Below are 20,043 nucleotides of genomic sequence, written 5' to 3'. Positions count from 1 at the left end.
GCTGCTTTTGACAACATCGATCACCATATTCTTTTTTATTTTATTTTTACCCCGTTTTTCTCCCCAATTTCGTAGTATCCAATTGGTAGTAGTTACTGTCTTGTCTCATCGCTGCAACTCTCGTACGGACTCAGGAGAGGCGAAGGTCAAGAGCCATGCGTCCTCCGAAACACAACCCAACCAAGCCGCACTGCTTCTTGACACAATGCACATCCAACCCGGAAGCCAGCCACACCAATGTGTCGGAGGAAACACCGTACACCTAGCGACCTAGTCAGCGTGCACTGTGCCCGGCCCGCCACAAGAGTCGCTAGTGCGCGATGAGACAAGGATATCCCTGCCGGCCAAACCCTCCCTAACCCGGACGACACTGCGCCAATTGTGCGCCGCCCCATGGCTCGCACCCAGAATCTCTGGTGGCACAGTTAGCACTGCGATGCAGTGCCTTAGACCACTGCCTATCCGGGAGGCCACCACATTCTTTTAGAGAGATTAGAAAGCCTAATTGGTCTACACGGACAAGTTCTTACCTAGTTTAGATATCTGTCGGAAAGATATCAGTTTGTCTCTGTGGATGGTTTGTCCTCTGACATATCAATTGTATGTTTCGGTGTTCCTCAAGGTTCCGTTTTAGGACCACTATTGTTTTCACTATATATTCTACCTCTTGGTGATGTCATTCGGAAACACAATGTCAACTTTCACTGCTATGTGGATGACACACAGCTGTACATTTCCATGAAACATGGTGAAGCCCCAAAATTGACCAACCCTGGAAGCCTGTGTTTCAGACATAAGGAAGCAGATGGCGGAATTTTTTAAAAACTTTTAAACTCGGACAAAACAGAGATGAGAGGTCTAGGTAACAAGAAAAAATAGATCTGCTGTTGGATCTGACAATTAATCTTGATGGTTGTTCAGTTGTCTCAAATAAAACTGTGAAGGACCTTTGCATTACTGTGGACCCTGATCGCTCTTTTGACTAACATATCAAGACTGTTTCAAGGATAACTTTTTTCCATTGCAAAAATCTAAAACATTTTGTCCAAAAATTATAAAGAAAAGCTAATCCATGCTTTTGTCACTTCTGGGTTAGACTACTGCAATGCTCTACTCTCCGGCTATCAGGATAAAGAACTAAATACATTTCAGTTAGTGCTAAACACGGCTGCTAGAATCCTGACTAGAACCAAAACATTTGATCATATTACTCCAGTGCTAGCCTCTCTACATTGGCTTCCTGTTAAGGCTAGGGCTAATTTCAAGGTTTTATTGCTAACCTGCAAAGCAGTACATGGACTTGCTCCTACCTATCTCTCCGATTTGGTCCTGCAGTACATACCTACATGTACGCTGCAGTCACAAGATGCAGGCATCCTTATTGCAAGACGCAGGCATCCTTATTGTCCCTAGAATTTGTAAGCAAACCGCTGGAGGCAGGGCCTTCTCCTATAAAGCTCAATTTTTATGGAATGATCTGCCTAGCCATGTGAAAGACGCAGTCTCAATCTTTAAGTCTTTACTGAAGACTCATCTCTTCAGTAGGTCCTATGATTGAGTGTAGTCTGGCCCAGGGTCACTGGCTTACTAGTGCTCATCAATGCCGTCCCTAGGAGGGGTGCGTCACTTGAGTGGGTTGAGACACAGATGTGATCTCCCTGTCTGGTTTTGCGCCCTCTCGGGCTTGTGCGATGGAGATCTTCATTGCCTATACTCAGCCTTGTCTCAGGGTTCTAAGTTGGTGGTCTATTGATATTCCTCTAGTGGTGTGGGGGCTGTGCTTTGGCAAAGTGGGTGGGGTTATATCCTGCTTGGTTGGCCCTGTCCGATGGTATCATCGGAAGGGGCCACAGTGTCCCCCGATCCACCCCTGTCTCAGTCTCCAGTATCTATGCTGCAATAGTCTATGTGCAGGGGGGCTTGGGTCAGTCTGTTATATCTGGTGTAATTCTCCTGTCTTATCTGGTGTCATGTGTGAATTTAAGTATGCTCCCTCTAATTCTCTCTCTCTCCCAGCCCTAGGATCATGCCTCAGGACTACCTGGCCTGATGACTCCTGGCTGTCCCCAGTCCACCTGGTTGTGCTGTTGGTCCAGTTTCAACTTTTCTGTCTGTGGCTAGGGAACCCTGACCTGTTCACGGGATGTGCTACCTTGTCCCAGACCAGCTGTTTTTGACTCTCTCTCTCTCTCTCTCTCTCTCTCTCTCTCTCTCTCTCTCTCTCTCTCTCTCTACCACACTTGCTGTCTTGACCTCTGAATGCTCGGCTATGAAAAGCCAGCTGACATTTACTCCTGAGGTACTGACCTGTTGCACCCTCTACAATCACTGTGATTATTATTTGATCCTGCTGGTTATCTATGAACGTTTGAACATCTAGAGCCATTTCGCACCACCAGCGGGATTCCCTTCAGGCGCAACTTGCTCGTGAAGCTAGCCAAGGATCCCAACGGTATTCCAGGGCGTCTTCTCAGAACAGCTGGCAGGCATATTCACAGTCATCTTTAACCTCTCCTTGTCCCAGTCTGTAATCCCCACATGTTTTAAGATGACCAGATTCATTTCTGTTTCTAAGAACTCTAAGGCTTCATGCCACAATGACTACAGCCTTGTAGCACTCACTTCTGTAATCATGAAGTGCTTTGAAAGGCTGGTTATGGCACACATTAACTCCTCCATCGCAGCCACCCTAAACCCACTCCAATTTACATACCGGCCCAACAGATCCATAGACGACACAATCTCAATTGCGCTCCATAATGCCCTCACCCCCCTAGATAAGAGGAATACCTATGTGAGAATTCTGTTCATTGACTACAGATCAGCTCAGCGTTCAACGCCATCGTCCTCTCTAAGCTCGTCACCAAGCTTAGGACTCTGGGTCTGAACATCACCCTCTGCAACTGAATCCTGGACTTCCTGACGGGCCGACTCCAGGTGGTGAGGGTAGGCAACATCACCTCTGCCACGCTGACCCTTAACACAGGGGCCCTTCAGGGGTTTGTGCTTAGCCCCCTCCTGTACTCCCTGTTCATCACGAGTGTGTGGCCACCATTATCAAGTTTGCTGATGACACGACGGTGGTAGGCCTGATCACCGGCAACGATGAGTCAGCCTACGGGGAAGAGGTCGGTGACTTCCAGTGTGGTGCCGGAGCAACAACTTCTCCCTCAATGTCAGCAAGTCCAAGGAGCTGATCATGGACTACAGGAAACGGGGGTGCAAACACGCTCCCATCCACATTGACGGGGTGGCAGCGGAGCAAGTAGACAGCTTCAAGTTCCTCGTTGTAAGTGCTTCTTCCCCCTCAGGAGGTTGAAAAAGTTTGTCATGGGTCGTCAAATCCTGAGAACGTTCTACAGCTGTACCATTCAGAGCATATTGACTGGCTGCATCACTGCTTGGTATGGCAATAGCACCGCCCTTGATCGCATGGTGCCACAGAGGGTTGTGCGGACTGTCCAGTACATCACTGGGGCCGAGTGCCCTGCGATCCAGGACCTCTATATCAGGCATTGTGAAAAGAAGGCCCAGAAAATCGTCAGACTCCAACCACCCAAGCCATAGACAATTTTCTCTGCTGCCGTACAGCAAGAGGTACCGATGCATCAAGTCTGACAACAACAGGCTCTTGAACAGCTTCTATCCCACAGCAATACGACTGATAAATAGCTAACAAAATAGCTACACGGATTATCTGAGTTTAACTTGTATCTTTATTGACCTTTTATTTCAATCTTTGCACTCTCTATGCACACTCACAGGGCCCTAAACACTCACTCACACACACTGTCACTGCAACACACACAAACACTCACTCCATAATTCGCTCACACACATAATACGCACATACTTTTATACTACACACCGGCACACCCACTCACATACAAGCTGCTGCTACTCTGTTTCTTATATCCTGTTACCTAGTCCCCTTACCTCTATACATATCTACCTCCATCACTCCAGTATCCCTGCACATGTACATATGGTATTGGATCTGACTTTTAAAATATTTCCTGTACTTAGTATGCTTACTTACTTACTTTGTGTATTTCATATTTTCTATTCTAAAATATATATATATATATATATATATATATATATATATATATATATATATATATATATTGTAATACATTATTATTGATTATTTCATTGTTGGGTTTTGAGTTTGTTGGGTACTTGTGCATGTGACATTAAAACTTGAAACTTGAACTAAAGCTAGCCAATCAGAAACAACGGTTTACCAGCGCTGTGAACTGACCAATCAGCGATGTGGAGTAGCAGACTGTTCTTAGGGCAGTTTTTGTTTCCACCAACACGACTCTGCGCTAAATTTGTTGCTGGTGAAAACCCTATGTAAGCTTTTGGGCCTAAATGTACATGCGCAAAATACACGCCAATCGCCAAATGCTTTTGAGAACATGGGCAGAAAAAGTTAACGGCGATCCACTGACGCAAAAAGGACAATGTCTGAGTTGAATTCAATAACAGAAAAGCTGCGAAATGGATAGTTGAAAATAAAGAAAAGAGAGGGCCAGAACACTGTTTGGGAAAGATTTTGTGAAGTGGTTAAAGAAGATGATAGCAGTGCCGACTATGATATGCATGATGATTTCGAGGCGCTATACAAATTCAAGAGTCAAGACGGGGACTTAAAATATGGCATGTCAAGGGAAGAGTAGCCTAACTGAAATCTGGACACTGAATGTAGATCTTTAACCTTTCACATAGCCTAATGTAATATTAACTGCTGCAGAATTATAAGCATTTATTGCAGTAAAGTTATACACCAAATGTACATTTTGACTCCGGAATAGGAGTGGGGAAATATTAATGATTTATTTCAGCATCTTGAGAGAATGAATATGTGGCTAGGGCCCGTCTGTAACAGTGCTATCTTTATCAGCATCATACAAACTGATAGTATTTAAACCACGTAAAATATGCATCCAAGCCGAACTGAAATGTTATCAAACATGTTGGGTCATTTCACAGTTTTACATTTCCTTAAAACCGGTCAAACTGGAAATTTCGCACAGAAAATCTTTCAATAAAAAAAAAAAATTGCGATGTAAACTAGATTGAAGAATTCATAAATGTATTCTGGTGAGCAAGGGTTTATTTAGTGTTCTAGGGCAGTAATGATGGAAGAGAAACTACATGTATCTAATTATAGACAAGTTGACTAACAAATAGCCTATCAAATGTCGGAAATTATAAGCAGAAACATATCTAAATTAGGCTTTAAAAAATAATATCCTGCAACCCCTGTCAAAAATGTGTTATGCCGTCCGTGTCTGTACAGCGCATCTTCAATCTGCCTATTTGCGTGTAAAGGGTCAGGTGCGGGACTCAAATTTTCACTTTAGAGTTGGGCAGCTGACCCGCACATCACTAATGTGGTTCTCTTTCAATTATTCTGTTTGACTAGTGGAATTCACCAGAATCTCCTAAGTAGCTTGAATAACCAATCATACAGGTCGAGTGGTGAATGAGGGAGTCCTTCCCCTCATACTAAAGAGCCACCCACCTGCCCTCTGATCATTTTCGCCTCTCCTCTTCATAGAAGAGTTCTACTTAGCTCATCTCAGCACGATTTGATCTGTTTTCCTCTAACTGTTCAAAGGTGCGCCGTCAAGGTTACGGCGCCGAGCGCAGGATTTATCAGCTCTCATCTTTTGTGTTGGGTGTCTTTACCGAAAGGAAAAGTTTTAGCTTTGGGTAACAATTTGCTTCACCGCAAGTCTAGCTATCCTACCAACTGGTTTTTCTACCTGGAAGGGTAGAATGACTAGTTCACTCTCTCGTTTAGCTCAACCCACTAACGCCATTGACTAGGCCGACTATCCTAGCGTCACTGTTTATTGGTCAAGAGCCACGCTTTTGTTCGTCGTAAGACCAGCATTGTCCTAATTAGCTAGGCTACTAGCCCACATGGTGAATGCTAACTATGTTCACATTGTTAAAGGGTTAGCTTCTCTGGCTAGCACTGTGCTAACTAGCTAGGCTACTAAGCCCAAGTGGCGAACGCTGGTTACGTTTCACTTTGTTCTCAGATTAGCTGTTTTCTGGAGCCATGGAACCTGCTAGCTTGGCTCAGAGGGTACCAAGCAAGGCCCCGGCCCCTGCCCCAGCACCGGCACATCCATGCCTATGTGGGGCGACCATTTGGGCAGGGTGTTGAACACGCAGAAGCAGCATTCAACGACCACCGGTCATGCATCCATTGCAAAGTTTTTCTGCTAACACACTCCACCAAAGAGTGTGCAGAGTTGTCCAACGTAGTTCATCTCCTACTCTTAAATCGAGTGGGAGAAAAAAAAAAGTAAAGTGAGACTGCTTTGCAGACCCAGCCCTCATGGGCTGACATCTTGGATGGCTACCCCGAGGACCTTCACCCAATTTTCCAGGGCTTGGCTCCAGAGGAGGGGGAAGGGGACCTCGTTTTCGAAGAGGACGATGGAGAGGGTATGACTGACCTCCTCCAGGCAACGGAGGAGGAAGAGGACGAGGAGGCGCAAGCCACTCGGCCCTCTTCCGCCCTTAGCAGGGCATCAATGGCAGATGAGATATTTGCTCATTGACGTCGGCAAACAGGCAGCTGAGCCTTGCCATGAGCCGTGCAGTGGTTGGGGAGAGAGCCATGTGGCTCAACCTGTCCAGCCTGATGGACGCTCATTTTCACTTTATTTTATTTCACCTTTACTTAAGCATCCTGCCAGCACACAGGTTTCTGAAGTTTGCTTTTCAGGGCACAGCCTACAAATACCTCGCTATCCCATTCAGGCTAGCATTAACTCCCCGAACGTTCAGCAGGTGTGTAGAGGCAGCTCTCTCACCCCTAAGAAACAAGGGGCTAAGAATCTACGCCTACATAGATGATTACCTGCTTTGCTCCCTGTCCTGTGAGGAAACGGTATGAGACACAACTGAAAAAGAGCTGTTCGGTGCCAACACAGAGAATAGAATACATAGGCGTAAGGATTCTCTCTCTGATCAGGCAACACTAGGAAGACGGCATTGCGTCTTTCTGACAGTGCCTCTCCCTGTTCCGCAGGGGGTGCTCGGTCATGTTCAGGATGGGTAGAACCACTTTGCCTACTAAGGTTGAGAGACTTCCAGTGCTGGGCGTTTGCCCAACGCCTGTGTGCATGGCGTCACCTCAATCGGCAGATAGATGTGACCTCCGCATGTTTTTTGCCTCTCGATCATTTGAAGAGCCCCTCGATCTTAGTTCATGGCATTCCCCTAGGGGTAGTGGCAACAAGGAAAGTGGTGACGACAGATGCGTCACTCACAGGCTTGGGAGCAGTTCACAAGGGAAATGCAATAAACATACCCTACAACTCCACATTGCTCACATACATTTTCTACCCAACCAATCGGAATTGTCACGTCTTGATCAGAACGGACAATACGACTGTCAGGGTAGAACTCGCTCCCTGCGCTTACACAGACTATCCTCCTGGATTATTCTGTGGAGCAGAGCACACCTAATGCCCATATGTCCCTGGAGTACTGAACATAGGAGTGGACTCATTTTCCAGAGGGAATCCCAATCTAAGGGACTGGAGACTCCTTCCCCAAGTGGTGAAACAGATCTGGGAGAGATACAGTCAAGCGTCCGTTGATCTCTTTGCAAGAAAACACATTCTGCCGATGCTTTTCAAGCAAGCAGGAGACGCACCACTGGGAGTGGGGACGAGCTGGCACAACCTTGGCCAAGGGTGTTGCTTTACACTTTTCCTCCCCTCAACCTCACTCCCCATTCTGGCCAGAGTGAGGAAAAGGGCTTATCCCTTATCTTGATAGCCTGTCGATGGCAATGCAAGCTCTGATCACTCCCCTGCTATACAACAAGCTTTGTCAACTACCGTTACGCAGGAATCTGCTGACCCAAGCAAACAGAAAGATTTTCCACCCTCACCCGGAAATCATGGCCATCTAGACCTGACCCGTGAGAGGTTAAATCTGGATGCAACTGGCTTGCCTCTTGTAGTCATTGATACAATCCAGAGTGCTAGGGCCCCTTCTACAAGCTCACTGTATGGAAATAAATGGTGCGTATTTTAGAAGTGGTGTGACCAAAAACAGATAATTCCTTACCAATGCTCTGTATCTGAGGCTTTATACTTCTTGCAGGACCTTTGGGACAGAGGGAAGGCTTTATTCACTGTCTAAGGTCTATCTAGCCGCCATCTTGGCCTGTCATATAGGCTTTGTCAAGAACACGGTGGGAAAACAAACCGTTATTTCATTTCATGAAGGTGGCACATCGCTTATGTCCAGTTCTCAAGGATTTAGCCTCATCATGGGATTTGTCTATTGTGCTTGAGGCTATTTCACAGCAGGCTTTTCAGCCGTTGGAATGTGCTGAGATTAAATAGCTTTCCTTTAAAACCGCATTAAGTGAGCTACATGCACTGTCAGTTCACCATTCGCGCCTGCAGTTTTCCCAGGGCTTTTCCAAGGTCACCTTGTTGCCCAACTCCGCCTTTATGCCCAAGGTTAGTGGCAATTACAATTGTCTTGCCTTGAAGCTTGTGGATTTCCACAAGACAGTTTTCCTTTCTATGGAAAAGGAGCGGCTGCAGCGTTTGTGTCCAGTACGCACGCTGCACATATACTTGGATAGGACGAGAGCTTTGCGCAAGCAACTCTGTGTCCTGCAAGAGGAGGCCCCTCTCTCGTCAAAGGTTATCACATATTGTGGAAGCTATTATATTGGCCTATAAAAGCAAGGGGTTACAGCCTCCAGAGGCCCTAAAGGCTCACTCCACCAGAGCTATGGCTACCTCTTGGGCAATGCTCAAAGGCATGTCCTTGCAGGAGATTTGCGATGAGGTGTCACTATCAGACTATCTTGCTGTTACTGAAAATACATTCCAGACCATGAAATGCAATGCTTGAATTTATCATTTTAATAATGTATTTTATTGGCCTTTTTTTTAAAGTTGTGTTTCTTTTCAGGCCATGGTTGGCCCCTTACTGAAATGTTGTAAATATGCATGGTCCAGGACCCTGTTCTTATTCTATTTTCGCCTCCCCCTAACAACCATGAAGAAGCCTTTTTGATTTGGATGTTTTTGATAAGGAGCTGGGAGGATTGGAATTAAATCGACTTGTTTTGGAGGTGGGGAAGCCTTTTTTTAAATGAAAATGTATAAAATATTCTCTTTTTTATTAAAGAAGGCGTTCTTTGGTGCATATTGTCCTTAGTGTCGGGGCCTCTGAGGGTTGATGTTGAGACTATCTGGCTTCGGAGAACGTGTGCGATAACGGGAGCTAGCCATATCCCAATAGTGAGATGTCGAAACGTATAATTGAAAGAGAACTAAAGGCTACTTACGTAACTCCGGTTCTTTGATATTATGAGTGAGACAGCTCACCACATTTTCCTACCTGAAAGAATCTGAGGAAGTTCTGTACGCTCGAGAATGATCAGAGGGCAGGCGGGTGGCTCTTCAGTATGAAGGGTGGTGCACCGACAGACATATATGGTTGGTTCTTCGAGATACTTAGGAGATTCTGGTTAATTCCACTAGTGAGATGTGGCACTCATAATATCAGAGAACCGGAGTCACGCAAGTAACCTTAAGTTTGTCTTCCAGTCAAGATGATCCAATCACTATCTAATCAAGGCTCAGTAAGTCTATACATGGTATTAAAATGTATCTCTTATTGGTCCACTGTGTCCGCACTGTGGCCAGATGAGGGCACAATCAGAATGTGGTCAAAATCCTGACATAGGACACGTTAGTGCAAACTGCAAAGTTTGAACAGAGTGTTCATAAGCTCTGGTCCAGGGGGCTAGTGCGAATTCCCTGCACCAGAGCTTTCATGTGATGGAGCTGTTCTAGTACCGTCTTCTCCTTGGTCTGGAAGATCTCAGCAGCCTCCTCCTGGGAACAGGTCTCCTCATAGCACTCCCGCTCCAGGTTGCCGGGCATCATCTCCTCAAGGAAGAAGTTGGCCCTGGGCCACCGGGGCCCTCGGAGAAGCTGCACTGCATGCCTCTGCTCCAGAAACACTGTACAACAGAGTAGGGTGAAGTTGCCCCTAAATGTTGATTTTGTGTCAGTTTAGCATTTTACACAATTCTGGTTAAGGTTAGGATTGAGGAAGGGGAAGCTGATCCTTGATCTGTACCTAGGGGAAATTTCACCCCAGAGTGGGAACAACACCGCAGCCCTGTGTGGCTCAGTTGGTAAGAGCATGATGCTGGCAATGGCAGGGTTGTGGGTTCAATTCCAAAACAAATGTAGGCCCATTGAAGAAAGAAGTGTCTAAGTTGCATTCATATACAATACTGATGTCTATTGACCATTGCATAGTCTTGCTGGTTTTAGTTGTGTAGACAAAAAAGTGTCTAAGTGGCATTCATATACAATACTGATGTCTGTAACCCATTGACAAGAGCCTTGAGCAGAGATTTGCTGGTTTTAGTTGTGTAGCTTAATCATATCACTGAACTGAGTTCCATTTTAAGTTACTGGAGTGAGAACATCAACCATGTACGACACCCATCACAAAAGTAAATATCTCATCAAGTATCTAGTAACCTGGAATTGAGGTAGGTGGTTTAATTACAGATTGCAAATACAGTACAATAAATGGGCACTTTCCACTGACTACAAGGTGAGGTGTTACCTTTTGATTCAAACAGGGAACCGACTGAGACCAGAAGTACTGTGAGGAGCCAACCGTCAGACTGTGACATCCCTCCGGTCCAGGTAGAAGTTGAAGGGATTGAACTGGGATCAGCTTGGTTCACTAATCTAGATTTAGTTATGAGAGAGAACCTACCGTTTTCTGTGGGTGTCTGCTAAAATGGTGGCTTTTCCCCACAAGCTCGGCAATTGATCTTTAACTAGATTCTAAATATTGACGCAGTGAATCATTGGCACTAGCCAGGGCAGCATTCAAGTCACGGAACAGTTTTACACTACTCATCATACTCATGTGTCTGATTCTAAAGTATCATGAGACAATGTTTTATTGAGAAACACATTTTCATCTGCCATAGTTCTAAAGTGTGGCCAGGGAATATTCAGCACAATGTTTCACCTTCAATTTATGAACTAAACATTTTTAAACAATTTAAATCTTGAATGCAATCCACGTGAAGGGAATGACTAAATAAACATATCCAAAGACCCAACTCACACAGACAATTTTTATTACAGGATGGTGGTATTTCACTGTACAAGACAGACATATTACAGCCCAGGGGGTCGGGCTTATGTACATGGAAAAGAGAGGTATAGTATTCAGTATTATTTCTAACGTATAAATTATCAATAAATACTGGAACGATAGAGACCGCTTCCCAGGGGTTCACGATTCAGGACAAGCAAAGAAAAAAGGGACAACCCCAAAGGTTGTGAGGAGGGAAATTATATGACCATACAGACCATAATAATGAGAACATAAAACACAACTCTGACATCCACACAAGACTGAGCGGGAGAGAACATGACTAGGCCAAAGAGTTTCTCCTGACCCAGGTACTTGACCAGGAAGTACACTGGGCCTACTTATTATACCCTAGATATTCCCTGAATCCCAAATAAACCCCTGGTCCCTACCTCTTATTCACTTGTGCAGACCTAAGAGGATAGGTAAGAGCAATTGGTGACAATTCCACCTGGTCCGTCAGAGGGCAAAACTGAGCTACCACCATATTGCTTATTTTCCTATCCAATCCTCTCAGATCTACACAAGTGCCAACGGGGGTAGGGGCTAGTGGTCGAGTTGAGTTTCAGGATATAACATGGTCAGGAAAAACTAGAGGCTCTAAGCATTATCGTCCGGTTTCTTGGACCCAGATTGAGTCTACTCCTGAACTAAAAAGCACTTCTGAGGAAGATTCTCCATTAAGTGTGCCTTTCTAATCCAGAAGATGGCTTAATCTGGGTCTGGGAAACTACATTCACCGAGGAGAATAATCTTAAAGCAGTGTTCATTGTTTGAAAAATGTGACATAGATCTATTGTAACTCTACTTGACACCAAAGAGTGCCGAGACGTGCTCCACAGACCCCGAGACCTGCCCGATATGTGACAGTTTGTAGATTATGTAGGGCACAGTTGAGTTTGGCTTTACCCTACAATACATAAGTGTTGTTCAGTAGGTGGGAAACATTTTGAAACAGGGAGACTACCTGAATCTCTGATAAGAACACAGATCTTTGTTTTTCCTTGCCAAACGTTTGACTACGGTGTGCGCTACTGAACACGACCATCGGGGGCCCTTCACGCTCTAACATAGGACGTCTGGTGACAAAGCAGGGTCGTCTAGTTTACCAGCCCCACATTCAACCTAGGTAGTTGAAATTGTAATCTGTATAAAAAGGACACGGATGAGGAGAGACATACAGAGAAAGAAATTACACATGCACATGGTTCGATTCATTAGAGTGATTGGTTGATTGTCACTGCTTATCCTTGTAGTTCAGACCTCTTCCAGTCTTTCTGTTTTGGTTTTGGGAGCATATTACAGTACCTGGCATCCCGCGTCATTTTCAGAAATATCCTGGTTCAAACACATTCAAACTCTGGGACAACATATCCGGTACAATGCATATCAGAAATAAATAGATGCATATTTCAATACAAAAAACTGTTCCATCAGTCTTTTCTATGGAAATATAGTCTTTGAGCTGCCCCCATACGTTGTGCAGCTCAAAAGACACCTAGTATCCCCCATGCACTGCATTACCTCTTGACCAGAGGCCTATGAAGCTCTAGTCAAAAATAGTGCACTATATGAGGAATAGGGTGTCATTCGAGATGAAGCCTTGCTAGTTTCTACATCTTTCTTGACTTGGCTAACGAGCTTCTAAAATGTATCAACGGTTTAGGGCTAGGCCCCTTTTTTCTCCACTTCCTGTCTGAATGATGCACCCAACGTAAACTGCCTGTAGCGCAGGCCCTGAAGCCAGGATATGCATATAATTGGTACCATTGGAAAGAAAACACTTTGAAGTTTGTAGAAATGTTAAAATAATGTAGGAGAATATAACAATAGATATGGTAGGAGAAAATCCAAAGAAAACCCAACCAGACTTTTTTTCATTTTTTTGAGAGACCATCCTCTTAGAAATGCAAGAGAACGGTCATATTGAAAATTTGCTTCCTGTATGCAATTCCTATGGCTTCCACAGGGTGTCAGCAGTCTATGTTCAAGGTTTCAGGCTTGTAACTTCAAAAACGAATAAGAAATACATTTTTAGTAGAGGGACACAGTCTCGGAAATTTGTGTTTGAGCGCGCCATGAAGACATTACGCACCTACTAAAATCGGTTTCCTATTGAGCATACTTCTTTCTGAAATAAATATTATAGTTTGATTACATTTTAGGGTATCTCAGGAGTAAATATAAATGTATTTTGACTTGTTGAAAGAAAGTTTAGGGGTAGATTTTTGGATTCCTTTCTCTGCAAGTTGAACGATTGGATTACTCAAATCGATGGCGCCAACTAAACTGACTTTTTGGGATATAAAGAAGGATTTTATCTAACAAAATGACACTACATGTTATAGTAGGGACCCTTTGGATGACAAATCAGCGGAAGATTTTCAAAAAGTAAGTGAATATTTCATCGTTATATGTGAATGTATGAAACCTGTGCCGGTGGAAAAATATTTCGATGTGGGGCGCCGTCTTCAAACAATCGCATGGCATGTTTTCGCTGTAATAGCTACTGTAAATCTACAGGGCAGTTAGATTAACAAGAATTTAAGCTTTCAGCCGATATAAGACACTTATATGTACATAAATGTTTAAAATCCATAATATTTATAATTATTTATTTGAATTGCACGCCCTCCAGTTTCACCGGAAGTTGGGTGTCTAGCCCTAAGAAAAGTTAAATTGGTCTAACGTTAATTGGTGGAGTCTGGCGCTGGTTTGTTGATAAGGCATTCTGGGTAGTTGAGTTTCTGTCGGCAGGCTTTGTTCCGGCTAGTCAGCCCGACTGGATTCCGTGCAATCTCTCCTGACTTTCCTCTCTCAACTGACGTCATTGAACACCCCTCCCCTCCTCACACAGGGCAGCAAAGATTAGGGGCGGCAGGTAGCCTGGTTAGAGCATTTGTCCAGTAACCAAAAGGTTGATAGATTGATTCCCCAAGCTGACAAGGTAAACATTTGTTGTTTTGCCCCTGAACAAGGCAGTTAACCCACTGTTCCTAGGCCGTCATTGAAAATAAGAATTTGTTCTCAACTGACTTGCCTCGTTAAATAAAGGTTAAATAAAAAATATAAAATAGTGGTTTGGCCTCCCCCTCCCGTTTGCAGTTCAGTTGGTTGCTCCTGGACGCTGCCGAGGTGGAGAGTGAAGAAAGGCACTGTGTTAAATCTGATTGGTTGACTAAACTCAAATCCATATTTGAGTGTACAGAGGTTAAGGTAAGTGAGTTGTTGGTCCCATTGCGTTCAAGCTGTTCAGCGCGGCTGGGCACAGTCAGTTTGGGTAGAGGCTCTGGTGCGGCACACACAGACGTACAGGAGAGAGCCTAGGCTTCGCTGGCAGTGCTGCTGCTGCAACTCAACACTCTGATACCCTGGAGGATACGCTTCATGTGGCCAACCTTCGTCACCCCCAAGTCCTGCATTGGACGGACGGACACACACACACATTAGAACAAACACCAAGGCACACATATGGACCTATGTAGCATGTAGGGTCAGGATTTTTTCCAGACGTCACCTAGCAGGGAAAACTCTAAGCTCTATATAGACTATAAATAATTTAAATCAATGACGAGGGAATAAAATCAAACACTCATGGTAAAGCCCCAGAATAGTGAAACATAAGAAAGCTCTATCTGGCACCTGAAACAATGGGTGTGTCCCAATAATATCTCCTTTCACATGACGTGTGCACTTGTTCACAGTGTTGGGGAAGCTACTCTGAAAATATAGTTTACCAAGCTACAAAATTACTTCACAATAGAAGAAATTAAGCTACCCTTAAGAAACATAGTTCACTTAACTAAAGTTACTTTGAAAAAGTAGTAAACTACATCCAAACTATACTGAACAAAACATTTTATGCAACAATTTAGACACCACATGTTCAGGCTATCCTAACTTCAAATTCTTAACTTTTATCTACTATAACTATACTGAACAAAGATATAAATGTAACGCGCAAAAATGTCAAAGATTTTGTTGGGTTAGTTCATATAAGGAAATCAGTCAATTTAAATAAATTCATTAAACCCTAATCTATGGATTTCACATAACTGGGAATACAGATATGCATCTGTTGGTCACAGATACTTAAAAAAAAGGTAGGGGCATGGATCAGAAAAATCAGTCAGTGTCTGGTGTAACCACCATTTGCCTCATGCAGCGTGACACATCTTCTTCACATAGAGTTGATCAGACTGTTGATTATGGCCTGTGGAATGTTGTCCCACTCCTCTTCAATGGCTTTGTGCAGTTGCTGGATATTGGCAGGAACTGGAACACACTTTCGTATACGTTGATCCAAAGCATCCCAAACATGCTCAATGGGTGACATGTCAGGTGAGTATGCAGGCCATGGAATAACTGCGACATTTTAAGCTTCCAGGAATTGTGTAAAGATCCTTGCGACATGGGGCCGTGCATTATCGTGATGCGGCATATGGTAGAGAAATTATCATTCAAATCTCTGGCAACAGCTCTGGTGGACATTCCTGCTGTCAGCATGCCAATTGCACGCTCCCTCAAAACTTTAGACATCTGTGATTGTGTTGTGTGACAAAACTGTACATTTTAGAGTGGCCTTTTATTTGTCCCAGCACAAGGTACACCTGTGTAATGATCATGCTGTTTAATCAGCTTCTTGATATGCCACACCTGTCAGGTGGATAGATTATCTTGGCAAAGTAGAAATGCTCCCTAACAGGAATGTAAACAAATTTGTGCACAATATTTGAGAGAAATTTGCTTTGTGTATATATGGAACATTTCTGAGATCTTTTATTTCAGCTCATGAAACATGCGTCCACTTTACATGTTGCTTTTTTATTTTTGTTCAGTATACTTCGTGGAAAATTATCATATTGAAAATGTTATAGATTACAAATTGCACTCCGGAGTCAGATGCTAACATAATGTGTAATTTAGCCTTTTCAACACAAAAAAACTATGTTTCAAGTGAAAATTAGGCAGGTCTGATGCCGAAAAAGAAAGGAAATATGGCCTACTTTACCCATATTTTCGGTTCTTTTTGCAAAAAAAAAAGGTGTGTAGTTCCAGTAGTTAGCTACATGGCAAAAAACTACTGAAAACACTACCAAGATTTGAATTTAGTTCAACTACAACCAAGCTACAGCAAAATGTAATTAAATTACTAGTTGAACTACATTTGGTTCTCTACTCCCCATCACTGCTCGTTCACTACCTCCCACAAACCTAAAAGCATTGGATTGGTGGAGGCATGGCCTAGTGGGAGTTTCTTATGCCACTATTTCCTTTCAAATGAGTGAAGGGAAGTAAACATGCACACACTTTGGGAGGAAGGAGAGATATTTGGGACAGCCTGTATGTGTGCAGTACCTTGAGGTCCCTCCTCTCCAGGTACAGCAGCTCGGCACCACGCACGTCGTGCCCAATAAAGATCTCCTTGTACTCGGTGAGACAGATGATCTCCAGCCAGGCGGCTACCTCCTCTGTGCCCCACTGGTGCACTGCAGAAAGCAAGACCCCCTTCAGACCCCCAACACCACGGACAGACACCACAGAGAGACGCCACAACCCTGCCACAGCCCTTAACCGCAGCTCTAGGGTCAGATGAACCTACCGTCAATACTAACGTTGACCATTAGGGGGAAGAAAAAATATATGACCCTGTATCAGTGGTTAAGGGGAACTTCGACCTACTACAGCCCATAAACTGGGCCAGTGTAAATTTAGATTGTCAGAAGATGCTGATCTAAGGTCAGTTTTGCAGTGGTGTAAAGTTCTTAAGTAAAAATATTTTAAAGTTCTTCTTAAGTAGTTTTTGGGGGTATTTGTACTTTACTATTTATATTTTGGGCAACTTTTACTTCACTACATTCCATTTACTTCCTTACTCCCTACATTTTCCATGACAAAAAGTACTTGTTACACTTGAAATGCTTAACAGGACAGGAAACTTGTCCAATTCACACACTTATCAAGAGAACATCCCTGGTCATCCCTACTGCCTCTGATCTGGCGGACTTACTAAACACAAATGCATCATTTGTAAATTTTAAAAACAAGAAAATGGTGCCTTCTGCTTTGCTTAATATAAGCAATTTGAAATTATTTATACTTTTACTTTTGAAACTTAAGTATATTTAGAACCAAATGCTTTTAGACTTTTACTCAAGTAGTATTTTACTAGGTGACTTCCACTTTTACTTGAGTAACTTTCTATTAAGGTATCTATACTTTTACTCAAGTATGACAATTGGGTACCTTTTCCACCACTGCAGTTTTGTGGTTTTTAACTTTTAATGGTTTAAGTTAAGATCAGGGCAGGGTAAGCTGATCATAGATCTGCGTATACATTCTACCTGGAGCCACTGGGCCAGGAGCTCTGCTTATGATAGCCAATCAGAGCGAAGGTGTTGATTTGGTTAACCAATCAGAAGAGAGATAGGTGGTGTGTGGAAGGTTGTGCAGACCTCAGATAGATTTGACCCTGATTTGTCATCGTCCAAGCATTATTTAACCCAGAGTGATCCAGACTAATTGCTGAGAGAGAGAGAGAGTGATCCAGACTAATTGCTGAGAGAGAGAGAGAGTGATCCAGACTAATTGCTGAGAGAGAGAGTGATCCAGACTAATTGCTGAGAGAGAGAGAGAGAGAGAGAGAGAGAGAGAGAGAGAGAGAGAGAGAGAGAGAGAGAGAGAGAGAGAGAGAGAGAGAGAGAGAGAGAGAGAGAGAGAGAGAGAGAGAGAGAGAGAGAGAGAGAGAGAGAGAGAGAGAGAGAGAGAGAGAGAGAGGAGAGAGAGAGAGAGAGAGAGAGAGAGAGAGAGAGAGAAAAAGAGAGGTAGATAGTACCTGGCAGTGTGAGAGTGGCACAGGCCTCCTTGTTCTTGTTGTTTTTGTCCTTCTTGAACTTGGGGACGAGACAAAACTTGGCACTGCGGCTACGCTTGGAGAAATCAGCCAGGTGTCCCTGCAGAAACACAGACAGGTTAGAGAAAGACAGCCAGACAGACAGGTTAGACATTGGGTGATATAGACTGTCCAGTACTATTGACCCACAGAGGTGAACAGTTTTACTCTAGCTTAGAACTAAATGAATCAATCATCAAGACCTTGATTAGGTAGCCCTTTCCACTCGTACCCGTATACAGGTTGAAAATTGTAGATTTGGACACTGATAAGAGCCTAAATTGGAACACAGTAACATGTTATACATGACGTCAGCGTCTCCACTTCACAGATCTGTATGGGTTTTGACTGACAGCCGTTCTGAACTTGAGCACCGTGTGACTATGAAGTGGCCCCCATCCCTCCCGCTAATTGGGCAACTTTTCCACATTTATTGTTGTCTAAGTGAGGGAAGTGCTGTAAATTGCGAGGACTCGAAAGATGAGACGTTGTCGATCATAATAAATACCGCTTTGATGTCCGACAAGCAAGCCAAACACCTGCGAGTCCAAATGTGCACTTCACATTTCCATATCATAAAACTCATGTAATATACAGTTTCAAATGTTTATGATCAATATGTTTGATGTACAGTTACAAGATGACATGGCGTTATACCCTAGGTTGTCCCGGATAGAATGAGGCTGTTTGCTGTATTACTATAGCTCCTCAACGGCACAGGTAGGAGAGATCAAAAAAGCCCCTTATAGTTGAAGACTGTTCTTTGAGTCATAAAAGTACATTGGAATTACTTTGGAGAGAAGGGTGACCATTTGGAATCACCAGTTAGACCTCTCACTCAAACCCTTGTCATTTTTTTGTTTGTCCTTTTGCACCTACCCAAAATGTTCTTATTATTTTACTGAATGTATCCAGAGTATTTTCAGATTTTGTTATCAAAAAAATGTGTCAAAGTACAGCAAATGTAAAAAGTACAGTAAATGTCAAATGCACATAAAATCAACAGTATAATGTTTGGATTCAGTCTTGTGTCAGGTGAACTGTTGTGTTGTCACCTTTAGTCTAATAATTTCCCCATAATCTCCAAACTGTTCCCTTTTAACTGTTACCATGGTTATAGATTATTTCCATATTTCCACTTCTGTAAAAAACATTTCAATTTAGCCCTATCCATATTGGCCAATTCCCACAAATGTAAGGGGTTAAATCAGGTGTGGCATTACTGGACTGGGACTAAAATGTACTCCCCTGTGGGTCCCTAGGACTAAGATTGAAAAACACTGAGGTAAGAGGCTGGTGTGAATAGTGTGTGTGGTGGCATCTAGATCTACCTCATCATCCCCAGGTTCGATGAGCTGACACAGCCAGGGTATGTCTGACAGTCTGCATAGCTGCTGAGCCACAGTGCCCAGGGCTTCAGTCAACTGCTCCTTCTGTGGAGGGTCCAACTGCTGGGAAGACATTCGTATTTACAAAGAAAAACATATTGAACACCCCCCCCCCAAAAAAAAAAAAAATAGACGCAGGCAGCTGCACACAGGCAGACAGACACACCGACAGGCAGGAAGACAACAACTTTGAGACTTACCAGGCACATCTTGCCTGCCAGTAGCAGCTCTGTCTCACTGTGAAGGGCCTTGACGTTACTGACCATCTGAACCACAACACTGCAGTTCAGACCCTGCGTAGAACAGAGATGAACACAAATAAATGACATATGTACACAAACCACAGATGCATTTAGTTAACCACAGAAGCAGGGGGACAAAGTGCATTGTATGTGTGTGAATACTGTATGTAGGTTGTGTAGATATTTAATTGATTTGATTTCAAATGTCATACACCATTTGGTGCCCACTGCCCAGCCCATATGGGCTTAAATTCCCTCTTTATATTCAAACAAAAACCTGGTGCGTTTTCAGTAATCCATTGGAACAAAGCGTGGTCACAAC

The 20,043-nt window shown here is 43.6% G+C and overlaps 1 protein-coding gene across 1 annotated transcript in view; it reads right to left on the bottom strand.

The window, feature by feature from the left end:
* The window catches only part of fa9 (Coagulation factor IX), a 35,211-nt gene extending 24,365 nt beyond the window's left edge, over window positions 1-10,846 (bottom strand). Inside the window, 2 exon segments of the mRNA NM_001173726.1 lie at window positions 9,867-10,033; window positions 10,654-10,846. Of these exon segments, the coding sequence (NP_001167197.1) occupies window positions 9,867-10,033; window positions 10,654-10,723 (237 nt within the window). The 5' untranslated portion in view covers window positions 10,724-10,846.
* Between the last annotated feature and the right edge of the window lie 9,197 nt (window positions 10,847-20,043).

This window comes from Salmo salar, chromosome 20, assembly GCF_965601325.2.
Source record: "Salmo salar chromosome 20, fSalSal1, whole genome shotgun sequence".
Classification (NCBI taxonomy): Eukaryota; Metazoa; Chordata; class Actinopteri; order Salmoniformes; family Salmonidae; genus Salmo; species Salmo salar.
This window is presented reverse-complemented; position numbering and strand designations above follow the sequence as displayed.